The sequence below is a fragment of the Urocitellus parryii genome, chromosome 2 (assembly GCF_045843805.1).
Source record: "Urocitellus parryii isolate mUroPar1 chromosome 2, mUroPar1.hap1, whole genome shotgun sequence".
Taxonomy (NCBI): Eukaryota; Metazoa; Chordata; class Mammalia; order Rodentia; family Sciuridae; genus Urocitellus; species Urocitellus parryii.
In genome coordinates this window covers 97,037,007-97,053,760 of record NC_135532.1, presented here as the reverse complement: position 1 = coordinate 97,053,760, position 16,754 = coordinate 97,037,007, and the positions used below count along the sequence as shown (strand labels likewise).

Below are 16,754 nucleotides of genomic sequence, written 5' to 3'. Positions count from 1 at the left end.
ACTGGGTTGAGGGTCTCTGCATTAACTCCTCCCTGCCTGGAACAGATCCCCCACTGATACTCACCTCGGCTTGGCTCCTGCAGCCAGCTTGCACGTTAATGAGTTTACTTCTCTCAAAACACTTATCACCATCTGAAATTACTTTATTTCCCTGGGTATTTTCTTATCCTATCAAATATAGACCCCCAGGGGCTGTGGTTATGGCTCAGTGGTAGAGTGCTTGCCTAGCACGTGTGAAGAACTGGGTTTGATCCTCAGCACCACCAAAATAAAGGTATTGTGTCCATCTACAACTAAAAAAAAATTTTAAAACAGAGTATAGACCCTAAAGAGACTTAGCATCTTGTTTGACTGGTTCACTACTATAGTGTCAACTCCTAGAACAGAGCTGGTGTGTTAGTGGCTGCTCAGAAAATGTTTCTAAGTTGCTTCCTGCCTTGTCATTTCTGCTCCTGTTGGTGACCTTGCTGGCTTTCCTTCCTCTGACATCTTTTATCATCTAACTTCAGGCTTTAATTTCCTCTTTGCTGAATTGCATCAACAAGTATTCTCTGAGGCTCCAGTGTCTGTTCCTTCTAAATCATTGTCATATGATACTGAAGAGTGTATGCATGCACCCTTTCCTACCTCTGAGGTCTGGTTCAAGTCCTTACTCTAGGCAGATTTGAATCACTTCCCTGTGGGAGTTTCATGCAGGTTTTATTCTCTGAACTCGTCCAGCGTGTACAGCTTGTCTTCGACGTCATGTTCTACCATTTTGCTTTACTCATGATCATTTTCTTTCATCAAACAGATCATAAGTTAGGGAAGAAACTTGGCCTTGTGTTTTTCTTATATTTCTCTATAACACCCAGCATAGTTCTGGGAGTAACCTTGTGTTGCTTGATGGATTTTGTTAGACTTCATAACTGACAGGAGAGCTTTGTTTGCTTTAGTGAGCAGAAAAGAACTGCTTGTTCCAAACCATTTCCTACATATACACTGGAAGATTAGTTACATATATTTATTACTGTTTTTTAAAATATCAAGTGTTATGAAAAGGCTAGAGTTCTTAGTCAGTCCCACCCTGGGTAAATAAGTTAGAGTGTTTCTCTCACAGCCCAGTGAGGTAGCTTGGTTTACAGTTCTCAAGCTGGGCTGCCAATGGGATCATCTAGGTATACTATTTCTAAAATACTGATGCCTGGAGACTCTGGTTTGTTATGGGGAGTGCCCTGGCCATTAGGAGTTTTGAAAACTCCCCAAGAGATTCGAATAGACAAACTAAGTTTGAGAATCACTATTTTATAGGTAACAAAACTAGACAGATCTAGTTTGGGTCACAGGAGTACTGTTTACCAGCTATGTGGCTTTGAACCAATTTTGTTTGTTATTTTACCTCTCTGAGCAGTCTTTCTCCTTGCGATCAAAGAACAATAGTATTATCCATCCCAGGTTGTTATGAAAGGTAAATATGAGGGCATATATATATAAAGTGTGGGGACCAATCACGAACTTAGCTCTTTCTTTTTTTCTCTACCTAGGAATGTAGATTTTTCTCTGGGGTTGGAGTGTTTGGTAAGCAGGGAGATCTGTGTGGAAACTGAAAGCAGCCCACTGGAAGGGAGGGAGACAGAGAGACAGGGAGGAGTCAAGAGGGACAAACTGGCAGAAGTTGAAATGGTGGCAAAACAAAGTGGATGGTAGAGATCTAAAGAAATATTCAGTTCCTACTCATCCTGCCTAGGGCTTTCCATGTCCTACTATGACTGTCCCTTGAATTCTTTCTTTCTTTCTTTCTTTCTTTCTTTCTTTCTTTCTTTCTTTCTTTCTTTCTTTCTTCTTTCCTTCCTTCCTTCCTTCCTTCCTTCCTTCCTTCCTTCCTTCCTTCCTTCCTTCCTTCTTTCTTTTTCTTTTTCTTTTTTTTAATGGAAAGAAGTAAAACTGTACAGTCCAAAGTGCCTTCAGACTCCCAAATCCACTGTTCTGAGAACCCATGAAATCCTCCTTCCAGGGCCACGTGATATCTCCTGGACCTCTCCATATACTGACCCGATCTTCAGAGATAGCAACAGTGTGGACTGGGATGGGCTGCCAGGGTAGGCTGGGGTTCCAGATGCTGGTGCCCTCTGGGGGAAACAGGGCTGCTAGGTTTGTCATAGCACTCATCAAAGTCCGGTCAACATCTGTGCTTCGAACATAAACCTAGAGTGGAAAAATCAAAGTAGAAGCTTTTTTTTTTTTGTACTGGGGATTGAACCCAGGGGCACTTTACCATTGAGCCACATCCTCCCCAGCCCTTTATATTTTTTATTTTGAAACAGGGTATTGCTAAGTTGTTTAGGGCCTCACTAAGTTGCTGGGGCCGGCCTCAAACTTGTAATCCTCCTGCCTCAGCCTCCTGAGTTGCTGAGATTACAGGTGAGCACCACCATGCCTCAAAACAAAAGCCAATTTGGAGGAAACATGAGGGTCCCCTGCACCCCTTCTGTGGAGCTGGCTGGGTACTAGAGAAAGAGCAGGACAGTCACACTGGACTATTAGCAGACATTGTAGTAACTTCATAAACATAATATGTTATAAAATGAGTAATATTCTGAGCATACCTTGGGATAAAGCCAACTAGAAGGACAATAGTTGAATTGACAAATGATACCAATTAGCAATGTCTACTTGCCAAGCCAAAGTATTTACACAAGTATCCATAAAAATTTGAACTTACTCATATTTATACAGTTTTAGGAATAAATAATCCTATAAAGACAAGTACATTTGTAAACAAGATCTCTGACTAATATAAGTACCTTGGAAAACAAAACAGGTAAAACACTTATACGTATTCAGAATTAATTCTTTTCAAGGGTCAAGGTTCCTGCCGTTAGCACCCCAACTTGCCTGATCATGTTTATAGGAGTTATTCAAGAATTTATCATATCTTTTCCTTAAATATTGTCCAAGCTCATAATGCTGTTCCATGCCTCTCTATGGGAAAAAATAACAGCAAAAGTTAGTGAAAGTAAATGAAATTGTCTCCTCTCTTCTAATTGTACCTGTGGAATGAATAAGGAATGATTCAATAGTTGCAAAATAACAACACATAGATACATAAAAATAAAAACAGTTGCAATCTTTAGTCAGGACTCTCCCACCCCCTGAGAAGATGAATTCACCTTTATTAGCACGTAACATAGGAATTTGCACCTCATATGTGTTTAGTTGATAGTTGGTGATTGACCTAATTAAAATAAATGACTCATCTCTGGTTTGGTAGTAGGATCCTTGATGGTAGGGTATTGAAAGGGACTGGTTGACCGATAGATGGGGATTTTGTGAATGAAATCCAACTATGTGGTGAAGGTGGGCTTGATGAATCTGAAGGTGCCTTTCAACCTTTGGGTGCAATGAATGATTTATTATCCATACAGTTTATTTATGACTGGTTCATAAAGGACTAAAACTTATTAATCAAAGTGTAATCTGTGAATCAGAAATATAGTCATCACTTGAGATCACATTCAAAATCCAATTCTGGAGCCCCACTCTTGACCGCTCAGTGAGAATCTTAGCGGGTGGAGCTTAGGAATATGTTTTCAGCAAGCTCTCTGAGACCTTTTAAGGGACAGCAAACACTGAGATGCATTGCATTAGCTCAGTGGTCCTCAAGTATTACTGAGCATCAGGAATAAAACTACATAGAAGTGCTGTTGAAATATAGATTCCCCCCAAATTCTAGCTTATTGTATCCTGGGGGGAGGGGGTCATGGAATTGGCATTTTAACAAGTATTCCAACTGATTCAGATGCAGGAAGTAGAGCACCATGCTTTGAGAACACTGGTGCAGATTTGTCTTGAATCCAGAGCCTCTTCAGATTTCAAGAGCTAGAGAGGATGTGGCTGCGGGCTGCTGCTTGGCTGCACCTGCTCATTAGCTTGTCACTGTTGAGCACCACTATTATCACCTTCCATGGGGACGAATGTGGGGAAAGAATGACGTGGGGACCATGATTGGGTACCTGATGAGCAGGGATTTGGGGTCTTGTTGTGTTCTTATGGCTAACTTTTGGGGGAAACAGTCATCTCCTGTACAAAGCAATGGTTTTCACATTTCAACATGGCACATAGAATGACCTGAGGGGACTTATTAAAACATAGATTTCTAGGCTTTAGCATTAAAGTCTCTAACTTACTGTTATAGAGCAGGGCCAGGGAATTTACATTAAACAAGGTGCTGGGCAATGGTGAGGCTGCTGGTCCAGAGCCCATACTTGCAGAACCATTGATCTAGAGATTCATCGTCCCATCATTATGCCAATTAGAAGTTCCCGGCCAAAGGCAGAAATTGGAGCTCTAAACCTTTACCACTTAAGGAGTGTGCCATATACAAGTACCACTGGCATCATCTGGAAGTCTGCCAGACAGGCAGAATCTCAGGCCTCACATCAGACCTGCTGAATTAGAATCTGCATTTTTAACAAAACATTTGCACACGAAAGCTTGAGACTCCATCCCAATGCATCCAGCTGGCTAAACATCAAATTCTAATGTCATCACTTCAGAGGAATCACATGAAACAGCACCCCCACCCCCACCAAAGGCAAATGCACCCAGGGACCTTAACTTTAGCTTGTTAGCTAGTAAGAGCATGATGGTGTCTTCCCCTAGCCTCTCACTCACTCTCAGTCTTACCAACTTCAGAAAACAGCTGCCATCATGAAAGCCAGGATCCCCTCACCATGATTCTCCCAAAACAAACAACATAAAGGACAATGCTGTTGAGAAGTCACCCAAACAGCAAATTCTCAGGACCCTTAACTTGTTTCTCCCATAATTTGTGTTTTTTTCCACCCCCACCTATGAATTTTCCTATAGTTGCCGTGACTCACTCTTATCACAAAGCGAAAGGATGATACAGGGAGAGATGCAGCCTTTGGCTCCAGACTGTCTGCCTGCCTCAAGGCTGAAGTGCTTGCGAGGGGCCTGCAAGGAAAGCACCTTAGAGGATCTCACGAAAACAGAAGAGAGGCCAGCAGAGGAAGGGGATGGAGAGAGAGGGAGGAGGGAAGACTGGGGAACGAAATCTACCAATTTGTTCTATGTCCATGTATGAATATACTACAATGAATCCCGTTTTATAATGTATGTGTATTATATATATAACACGCTAATTAAATTAACAACAACAATAGTAATAATTATCAAAGAGAGATCAGTAGAGTAAGTGGATGGAGAGGAAGAAGAGGGGAAGAAGGGAAGGTCCTGGGGAATGAGACTGATTGAGTTATGCTATGTTCATGAATATGGCACAGCGGATTCCATTATTATGTATAATGCACCAATAAAATAAATAAAAATAAATGATAAAAGAAAACATTTCAGAAATTGTTCCCAAAGCCCATTAAAATTCCTAGATTCTAGCCCACCCCTGCGACCCTTACAGACTTAACAACTAGCTCCCTTTTTTTGTTCTGAGAGCCAGCTGGGTCAATGCTGTGTCTCCTTTCTGCTCCAGCAAGAGGTGACAATAAAAAACTTCTTGTCTCTGACACAGTTGTCCCTTAATCTGGTTCTTCTGATGGAGAATATGAGAACACACAGAGCCAAGTACAGATTCAGTTTATTGGTTAGAAGATTTTTTTTCCCCTCTCTCTCTCTTTAACATTTCTAAATTCACAGATTCTGTTGTCCATATATAGCTCTTGGGCTTGGGTAAAGCCAAAAAGGTAAAAAGCATCAAAACAGTGACAATTCTACACACATTTACCCTGGAGACTCATCCACAACCTTCAGCTGGGCATCCAACCAACCTGGGTGAGCTGGCCAAATCCTTGGGGCCAGGAGGATTCCTTAATGGGGTCGTTAGGAAATGTCTCAATGGGACTTCGGTCTCCATGCCGAAATACCTGAAAAGACACATGAGACAATAGTTTTACAAACTTCACTTGGGTATTTTGGGTATTTTGCTTCTGGTTCTCAACCTTGGAGGCCCACTGGAATTGGGCCTGGGAAGTTCTAGAAAATTCTGAGGACTAATTAAACCAAAAGTATCTCTAGTGATTTTGGTTTAATTAGTCTGGAGTTTTAGCCAGGGCTTCAGAATTTTTTTTTTTTTTTTAAGATCTTTCCAAGTAAACCTCAGGTTAAGAATCACTATTCAAAGTTCACTAAGACTTTTCCTAAGTTGAAGATAATGTTAGAATCAGGATGATTAGCCATTGGGAGGTGGATGATACATGCATGGAGATAGTCCTTTCTATATGTCAGAGAGGATAGGAAGGAACACAAAGCTCACAGAACCACTTTATTGCAGACAGACACTAGTGAGAAATTCTTCCCTTAATTATGATTACTGAAATGATGGTGTTTAATTTTTACATTTAATAGAAATAGTGATTTTAAGCAACACATTCCATTTGTGAAAATTTTGAGTCAATGATTTATTAGCTTTAGGAGGTTAAGGATAAAGGAATTACAGATAGGGAGATTTGGAAAGCTGATTCTCAATACTCTATAATAACGCACTTCTGGATTTGTGTGCACATCCTACAATTTTCACTGAACATTTCTTTTTAAAAAGAGTGTGGACTTTTGGAACCTTGGCACTTTTATTATAATATGCTTTCAGAATAGCATATCCCACCAAAACCAAAGCTATTTGATAAGTAAAAAGTAAAAAAAGACAAAGAAAAATACTCAAGAAGTATATATTTTTAATATAGAGGAAGCTTCGTCTGCATAATGCTGTGCTTTATCTGAGATCACCTGTACTTGTTGCTTATACTACCTGGCTAGGATGTTCCATTGAAGAGTAAGCCAAGAGGTTGCTCTTTTGAAACCTTGTAAAACAGCTCAATAGACACAGAATAAGCAACACTCTCAAACTTTAGTTATCTTTGAGAAGGAATTCCAAGACAGGGCAGGGGGCTTCTTTGAAGACCTGGATTGTCTCTCTGGTATTGAAGAAAGCCATTGGCCCCCTAAACCAGTGAGAATTGAAAACCTCTACAGAACAGGCTACAGGAAACAAAGGAACAGCTGTGTAGTGGATTGTAACAAACTGTTTGGGTCAGGTAAGGAAATAAGGTCATGAATGATCGGTCACCTTCCAGCAGGAGGAAAAGCTGCATTTTGTCTTGTGAGCACCTTCTGTTACTTACTGGTTTCCAGGGGTGACTCAATCACCATCAGGAACTACCAAGGCTAACTATTAGTGCTTCTCTTTTAACAATCCAAATACATCTTAGACTTTTTAGATCCTAAATAATTGGCCAGCATACATTCCCAGATCTGGGTAATTAAAGTTGTCATATGGTGTCAATAGATTCTTAGCTGTGTATTGGGCGTTTCCCAGGGTTTCTCAACCTCAGTGCTGTTGATGTTTTAGGCTGGGTAATTCTCTGCTGTGGGGCTGTCTTGCATATTGTAGGAGTTTTAGCAGAACGTGACCTCTGTCCACTAGATAAAAGCAATGTTCCTCTACTGTGACAATCTGAAAACCGAGATCACCCCCAGCTGAGAGCCCCAGTCAGCTAAGGAGAAGTCAGATAAGACAGCTTGTACTGAAATGATTCAATGCAATTCAATAACACAACAGCAGCTCTTCACCCTTTCACTTGCTTTGTCCCGGAAACATGCCAGGTGCTTCCCCTACATTTAATCCTCCCATCAATTCTACAAGGCAGTTATTATTATTATTTCCATTTCATATATGAGGAAGTTGGCTTTAAGTAAAGGAGCTGCTCAAGCTTGCTCAGCATGTAAGCGGTAGTGCTCATCAGACGCAGGCCGTGTGTCCTCCACACCACAAGCTTCCCCACTGCTGAGGGAGGATCACTGCTCCAGGTTCGCTCCTCAGACTTCCCACAGATAATCAGGATGATCTGGGACTTGGAGAATTTGTTATAGACTCTACTAAATGTACATTTTTCCTCTAAGACTGGGATGTATACATGTGCATGAGTGTGTGTGTGTGTGTGTGTGTGTGTGTGTGTGTTGCATCAGAAACAAAACAAATCCAAAAGAAACACTCCCAAAGGCACCGTGAATTATGCGCATGTCTTTAAGAATGAAACCGAGAGTTGGGCACGGTGGCATATGAGTGTCATCCCCATGGCTTGGGAGGCTGAGGCAGGAGGATCATAAGTTCAAAGCCAGCCTCAGCTACTTAGCAAGGCGCTAAGCAACTTAGTGAGATTGTACCTTAAAATGAACTAAAAGGAATGGGGATGTGGCTCAGTGGTTAAGCACCCCTGGATTCAAATCCCAGTAATCAAAAAAAATTTTTTTTCTTGGAAAATTAAAAAAGGGCTAGGAGTATATAGCTCAGCGGAAGAGTGCTTGCCTAGCCAGCACCACAATAAATATATAAATCCATCTGAGGTTATGCATCCAAATGGCAGAATGACCTGAGACAAAAAAAAAAAAAAAAGTGTGGTTGTCAGAGCAGGGTGTGTGTTGAAGAGCAGAGCACTAGAATGTAATCACGAGACTTGAGCAAGCTTCCTCACTCTGAACTATGTTCAGAAACAAGGGCACTGCCCTCTGATTCAGTGAGATTTGAGAGTTACTGAGGTAGTGGCTCAAATGTGCTGTGAACTCTTTGCAGGGGAATTCCTATAGAAATGCCTACTAAACCAACCCCCACCTCTGGGATGGGAATCAAAAAGCCTGTGTATGTGTGTGTGTGAGAGAGTGTGTGCCTGTGTAAATGCTTCCACGTGTGCAGATGGTGTTCTTTGAGCTTCTGGAGTTCCACAAGCCAACTGGAGTCCTTTAAGTATTTCTAGACATACTTTTTTTTTTTTTTTTTTTGGTACCAGGGATTTAACCCAGGGGCATTTAACCACTGAGTCACATCCCAAGCTCTTTTTATTTATTTATTTTTTATTTTGAGACAGGGTCTTGCTAAGTTGGCTAGAGCCTCACTAAATTTCTGAGGCTGGCCTTGAGCTTGTGATCCTCTTGCCTCAGCCTCCCAAGCCACTGAGATTACAAGTATGTGCCACCACACCTGGCTGTCTAGGCCTTTTTTTTTTTTTTGGTACCAGGGATTGAACTCAGGGGCACTTAAGCACTGAGCCACATCCCCAACCTTTTTTTTGTATTTTATTTAGAGACAGGTTCTCACTGAGTTGCTTAGGGCCTCACTAAATTGCTGACGCTGGCTTTGAACTCACAATCTCCTGCCTCAACCTCTGGAGCCACTGGGATTACAGGCATGCGCCACCATACCCAGCTATCTAGACATTCTTAAGGTTGTAGTAGGACAATGTTCTTAACTGCTTCTTTACCAGATTTATTATCTCTGTTTCAGTCTAACAATCCTACTCTGTGAAATCCTTTAGTAGCTTAAAAATATATTTTTAGGGGCTGGGGATATAGCTCAGCTGGTAGAGTGCTTGCCTTTCATGCACAAAACCTTGGGTTCAAGCCCCAGTACCACAAAAACAAAACAACAACAAAAAAACCCCCAACATTATTAGCAGTCAATTTTTGCAGTATTAGTAGTAATCCCAATTGGAAGTTGTCCAAGATAATAACAACACCTTATGTTTGCACAAACCTTCATGCTTTGTAGAATCCTTCCCTTGCTATTTATTAATTCCTGAATAAGGGCAGGAATAAGAGCACTCAGCAAACCAGGAAACTGAGGCTCAAGGCAATTGAACAAGTTGTCCAGATCATGATTGCTTGGTCATAGTTTTCCCACTACATTACATTCATTTTACCTTTGCAAAATTATAGGAAATCTTAAAAAAAACAAAAGTTCATCTCCCATGACTGGCCCTGCTGCATGGAATCTGCTAAACAGATTTGGTGTGTGGCTTAGGATGTGGGGACACTGGTGAGTATGGTCAAGACAAGTCCAGTTCTTCTGTCCACGAGCAGTCACATGCTCCTTTACAAAATGTCAATCAGAATGCCACTTGACTGATTAGGATGCCCTCACGTTCTCTCATTGTATTAAATGTTCTTTCATGGAGAACTTTAAAGGTGTATATGAAAGTCGGGATTTTCATGATGAGCTCCTGTAAACCCACCACTGACTCCAATAATTTTCAACTTGTGTGTCCTTAGGCTTGTTTCATTCAGATCCTCATCATCCTGAGACATCGTGTTCTACTTCTCTTTGCATAGGATTTAAAGTTCTTACAAGGATCCACAAGACCCTACCTATGTGGCCTCTTCTAACCTCATGTCCTTGCCTCACATTCTTGCTAAGTCTGCTTTGCCACAAGGGTCCTTCTGTCCTTCCAGTCCTAATGGCTTTGCCTTGGATGTTCTGTTGGCTTTGAATGTCCTACTTTTACTTCTGCTGGCACACACACTCACTAAAGTCATGTCCTGGAAAACATGGTCGCGGGAAAGAGGCCTTTCTGGACTATCCATTATAAAGTCCTGCTCAATCTCAAGCTCATCTCACTGTTTCATTTTCATCCCTGACATTTTCTCGGTTTTTAAAAAATTTTTATTTATTCAAAATTGAAATCATGTATTTAAAAATAAAATCAATAAAACTAAAACAAAACAAAACAAAAAACAATTGGCTCCCTTTCTTCCTATGAACTCCTTGAAAGCTGCCAGAAGCTCTCTATATCTCCAAATGGTGCCTGGAACATATTAATACACACACACACACACACACACACACACACACACACACAGACATGCACAGGCCTGTTTGGATCCTGGATTGGTTCTAGTTCCCCAGGTACCTGGTGGCTTTCTTTCAAGCCTTTCCATTTCATAAGGGTTTTTGATTTTCATCCTTACTCATCAGCAAAGTGTGCCATGCATACTCCTCTCTTTCTTTTCCTTCCCTCATCTTTCCCTTCTTTCTTCTTAATTTGTATCTTTGATCCTCAAACAGTGAGTCTGCCCCTAGATTAGCCTGGAGTCTCATAAAACATCCTGCCATCATGTCAGGCTGGGAACTCATGACACAACACAAACTGGGGGATGACTCTGGAAATCCTGAAAGGGACTTTGGCTCTTGATATCAAATTCTTCTCCCGATTTTTTTTAAGGCACATTCTAAATCTTAAAAATCTTTTGATGCACAAAGATTTCCATTCAAAAAAGTCCATTTTCTTTTCTTTTTTTTTTTCAGGAATCCATTGGTAAAGATTATTAGAAAAAATAAAATATTTCGGGCAAAAATGATGATTCATGTAAATGAATGTCACTCCAAAAGACAAGCTGACTGGCTAGGAAAGGAATCAGCATGAGAGACATCCTGCATTCCCCTTGAGACAGGACTACCAGGACTTTTATCCAGGACCCAGGAAGAACTAGAGACATGCAAGAAAGAGAAGCGGTGAAATCTGTGTGCAAGCTTTGTAATAATACAGCAAAGAGTTCTGACTTTCCAGTTATTTAGGCCAGGTGTCAAACCCTTGCTGTTGTGTTTTGAATCTATAATTGTCACGAATTAGGCAACACAGCCATGTTCAGAGGTGAAAAGATTGGATCATGAGAGCTATAGCCTCATAATCTATTTGGTTAATAATTTGAATGGACTATTGGGTGAGAACTGTAGGCAGATGAAGCATGACTGCAGGCAACAGGTCATTAGGAACATACCCTGGGGTACTATATCTTCTTGTTCCTGACTGGTCATGTGCTCGTTCTCTCTCTCTCTCTCTCTCTCTCTCTCTCTCTCTCTCTCTCTCCACCCCCCCACCCCCCGCCAGCTTTTCCTCCTTCAAGCCGTTTTTGACAGTTATTTTGGTCACAGGGACAAAAAGCTGGCTAACATACTTGTCTTGTCAACTAGCTGAGAGACCCTGGGAAAATGATTTAACTTAACGTTCTGCATGCCTCAATTTCCTTTTCTGTATGACAAGAAAATCATTATCTAACAAGCAGGAACAGCATGAGAATTAAATGTGTATTATATGTGAGGTTACCCGCATAGTACTGAGCACACGGGAGGCATTCAATATAGGGGATTTATTATTAAATTTGTTGCTATTTTTTGTTATTATATTACATATTTAACCAGTTATCCTATATATTCTCTTTCCTGCTGGCAATATTTTGTAGCATAGAGGACAAATGAGAAGTACCTGTTGAGCAAAGAGAAACAGTCCTCTCCTTTAGGAAATACCTCTATTGATTTCTAATCATCTCTCCTCTGCTTGCATTTACCTAAGAGCAGTAGTCAATTATTCCTTTGGATTTAGAACATTTTGAAATCTTAAAGTGCCCACAGTGGCACCCTGGTTGGCTGAAATGTCTTGGGCTACATACAATTTACCTGATGAATTCACTGTCCCGAAAATCTGCAAAACACTTGGGCCTAAAACTGGGGACAAATTCCTGTAAGTAAACTGAACTGACCTCCTCTCTGGCCCAACCCCAACACTCAGAGCACAGTGGTGTCCTCAGCAAGCGTCTCTGAAAAACCTGCAGGGTTCCAAAGACAATGTGCTGTTCCTTGGTTCCAATGACAAGGGAGTCACACGTCAGAAAAAAGACACTGTAGGGTTATTTATGAGGCAAGATGAAAGTCCTGCTTTCTGTTTTCTGATAGAAAGTTTCACGTGATGACCTTCTTGCCAAGTCTGAAGGTTGAGATAGGCCATCTGAAGTTACATCTCGAGTCCCCAGGATAGTTTAGATTATGAGATGTCCCCCAATAAGCTCCTGGGTCAGACAACACAGGAATATTGAGAGGTGGAATAATTAGGTTAGGAGAGCTGTAGCCTAATTAGTGTAACCTATTAATCCATCTGATGGATTAATAATTTGAATGGATTGCTGGGTACTAATTTTGGGCAGGTGGGTAGATAATATCATGTGCCTTATCAGTAATTGTAAGGATTCAAAATACAAAATAAATAAATAAATAAAGTGCCTGGCATCTGGTGGAAGCTCACAATCTGTTAGCTATAATTGCAATTCTGCTTTAACAGAAGTGGAAAAAAAATATGTGTGTGGGAAGGACTTACAGATCTTGTGAATTTCATGCCTATAGCCCAAAGCACTGTTCAAACATGAACAATGGAGATGAAGGGAAATAAAAACACGGTAATAACTGGTCTGTTCCAGGTAAGTTATGAAAGAACTCAATGGGTGAGTCCATTGATGTGTAAAATCTGTTTAACTTTTGGAGCCACATTTTGAATGTATTTCTTCAGTTTTTTAAAAAAATATTTGTTTTAGTTGTTAACAGGTCTTTATTTTATTTATTTACATGCAGTGCTGAGACTCAAACCCAGTGCCTCACACATGCTAGGCAAGCACTCTACCACTGAACCACAATCCCAGCCCTATTTCTCCAGTTTTTATCGGATCAGAGGCCCAATGTTGAGAAAAAAAAAAAACTGATCAAATTTAAAAGATGTATAAATGCCTCATACTTTTTAAAATAAAGAGAATAACTTCAGAAAACAACAACAACAACAAAAAATCCCCTTGGCATTTAAGCTGGACCTGGAAACTCCCACTTGTAATCCCAGCAACTCAGGAGGCTGAGAAAAGGATCACAAGTTCAAAGCCAGCCTCAGCAACTTAGCAAGACCCTAAGCAACTTAGTGAGACCCTGTCTCAAAATAAAATACAAAAAAACCCACTGGGGATGTGACTCAGTGGTTGAGAGCCCTTGGGTTCAATCTCCAATACCAAATAAATAATTAAGTAACCCCCGTCATTTTAATTAACTGGTCACATGAATATCATAAGACACACAGGGAAATCATGTGGATATATGCATATTAATTTTAGTGACAGTGTTTGGGACATTTATAAAGGGGCTGATATGTACATTTTGTACTTATCACAGCTCCACAGCAACTCCTCCAGGTGCTTTTATCTCTATTCAATCGATGATGAAACTGAAGCACATATAGTTCAAGTTACTCATCTAAAAATCACATAGTTTGTAAGGGGTTGCGCAGACATTCAGACCCAGGTAGTCTGATTCTTAGGCCTGCTGTATTGTGTTGTATAGTCAGGAGTACCATAAATTTCTTAGGTATTTATACCTCATATTCCTTAGGTTTTCCTGATGTTTAGTATCTTTTATCTTTCTATCTCCTGGGCATCACTATCTTTCCAGTAATCCGAGTTAGAAAACACAGAATCCCTTTGGTTTCTCCCTTTTCCTTACTATTCACATTCAACCCACAGGGTTTCTGCTTTCACAATTAAAAACAATTATCCATTCTTTTCCAATTCTCCTTTTTCCTGATCTAACTTAGGTCTTCCCCATGCTTTGTCTGAACTATGGTCAGAGCCCCTCTCTGTTCTCCCCTCCCTCCTCTCCCTTCCTCAAGCCATACTGGACCCCCAGAACTGTGCCTCCACCATGAAAAAATAAGTTAGAATTCATAGAGGGGAAGGCTTGAGTGCAGAGAAGCCAAGTAGTGTGTCCAAGGTTCTAGGAGAGACGGTAAATATGTAACACTTCCATTCTATTCTCCTTTCATTGCTTCCTTTAAGTCACAAGTGTTCTTATTCAAGTTGCAAGTTCTGTAATAATGAAGGATCATCTAGAACCTTAACACATTATGCTAAGTAAATAAGCAGGTCAAACAAAGACAACTACTGAGACTAACCCAACTCACAGAGACAGAACATGGAATGGCATTTGCCAGGGGCTAGAAGGAGGAAGAAAGGGGATCTATTTTTCAATGGATACAGTGTTTCAGTTTTATAAGATAGAAGGAGTTCTGGAGATGCAGGTGATGGCAGTACAACTCACAAATGTACTTAATGCCATTGAACTGTTCACTTAAAAATGGTTACGATAGTAAATCTTATGTTTTCTAACACCATTTTAATAAAAGAATAATTAAGGATCCAAAAGTTGGAAAGGTTCCATTTTAGACTGAGGACATCCAGTTAACCTTACATAGTCACATGTCTATCAGGTCACTTGATCCTCTTTCACATAGGAAGCATAGTTATGATTGCTATTTCTAACTTTAAGTTGGGGAAATTAAGTTTGGGCACATTGAAGCTCAGTTGTTTCATTAAGTGACCCGTCTGTGGTTCCAAACCTGATAAATGATGGTGGAATGTGAGTTAATGGAAGTTGAATATTTTCCTCAGTGTGGCTTTTAACTTCTGGCAAGTAGCATCAGAAAATTAATAGCAGGATTGGGCTGCCTGCCTGGGGAGGAGTGAGGAAGAACCTTGAAATGTGTAGTGTGTGGCATGGTTTGAATTTGTCCAACCATGACTTGGAAGTTACTCATCCTGGTAAAAGGACAACGTGCTTAGGATCTGAAGGCTGTTTCTGTCAAGGATGTCCTATGAAATCATATAACAATTCTGCATGAATGTCAACCATGGAGAATGAAAAGAGCTTATACCTTGTGACTCATCATCCCTTTCTTTGGAAAACCCCAGTGGAATGGGGATGGAATTTTTCTCTCTGTCTGAAATAACCAAACTTGTGTTTTTTCCTGTTTCAAGGAGAGATTACGCTTTTTAAATGGCATTTTCCCATTTGTGGTGGAATGATATGATGTACAAGATTACTTTAAAAAAAGGCAACAGGTGTGTGTGGGAAATGAGTGGGCATATAGATGAAACAAGATTGGCCCTGGGTGATAATTATCGAAGCTGGTTAATGAGAACATAGGAACTCACAGTACTTACTATAAAGTTAAAAATAGCAATTCTGTAAGGATATTCTGGGGAAAAGAGAGGGGAGGTGGATGCCACGGTCACTTTAGGAAACACTTTTCTAGATCCTTTCCTTGAAAGCCACAGTGCATACTGAAGACTTTGAGAAGTACTGCATTAAAGAGACCTTTTCACACAGTGCAGCCTGCATTCTGACTTACTTTGGAAACCTGTCTTTTTCTCTCCTGCGATATCTGTTAATAAGTGGTCCAACTAGCCATTGATGGGATGCGCTTTGGTGAATCTGTTTTAAAAGATCACGTTGTGACTTTTCATGGGTGAGAACAAGAATCAAGGACAGTTTCCTGACTTTTCTGCTGAGAGCAGCTTTTCAGAGTAGAAGAACTTATTATTATTATTATTATTATTTTTTTGGATTACAGAGGAAAAGCAAGGAAATCATCTACTTATTCTGAGTCAGGCAAATATAGTAAACCTAATGTGTATCTCATACCAGCTCCCTTGCTGGATTATATAGCCACAGCAGAGACAGACTACACCTCATGATTAGGGGCATGGCCTCTGGGGTCAGAAAGCCTGGGTTCAAACCCTATCTTCACCACTCTGTCTGGGTGACCATGAACAAGGTATGTAGCCTCTTTGTGCTTCATTTCTTTTTTTTGTGGGGGGAAGGTATCAAGGATTGAATTTGACCACTGAGCCACATCCCCAGCCCTATTTTGTATTTTATTTAGAGACAGGGTCTCACTGAGTTGCTTAGCACCTTGCCATTGCTGAGGCTGGATTTGAACTCGTGATCCTCCTGTCTCAGCCTCCCAAGCGGCTGGAATTCCAGGTGTGTGCCACCGCACCCAGCTTAATTTCTTTATCTATAAAATAGGAATATGTTTTTTAAAAGAATCTTTTTTAGTTGTAGATGGACACAATATCTTTAATTTATTTATTCATTTTTTATGTGGTGCTGAGGATCGAACCCAGTGCCTCACATGTACAAGGCAAGCGCTCTACTACTGAGCCACAACCCCAGCCCAGGAATATGTTTTTAAAAACTCCTTATGGAATGGTTGCCCGATTTAATAAGTAGAAACACAAGATGCTCAAATATTAAATGGGGCATACTTATGTTAAAAAAAGAGTCTCAGTTTATCTGAAATTAAAATTTAACTGGTCTTCCTGTGTTC

General features: G+C 40.5%; 1 protein-coding gene across 1 annotated transcript in view; it reads right to left on the bottom strand.

The window, feature by feature from the left end:
• Acp3 (acid phosphatase 3) overlaps window positions 1–16,754 on the bottom strand; it is a 50,395-nt gene that overhangs the window by 30,341 nt on the left and 3,300 nt on the right. The window contains exons 3-5 of the mRNA XM_026383929.1: window positions 5,784–5,879; window positions 2,875–2,961; window positions 2,032–2,184 (exon numbers count right to left, since the gene is read on the bottom strand). Of these exons, the coding sequence (XP_026239714.1) occupies window positions 2,032–2,184; window positions 2,875–2,961; window positions 5,784–5,879 (336 nt within the window). The remainder of the gene's footprint in view (window positions 1–2,031; window positions 2,185–2,874; window positions 2,962–5,783; window positions 5,880–16,754) is intronic.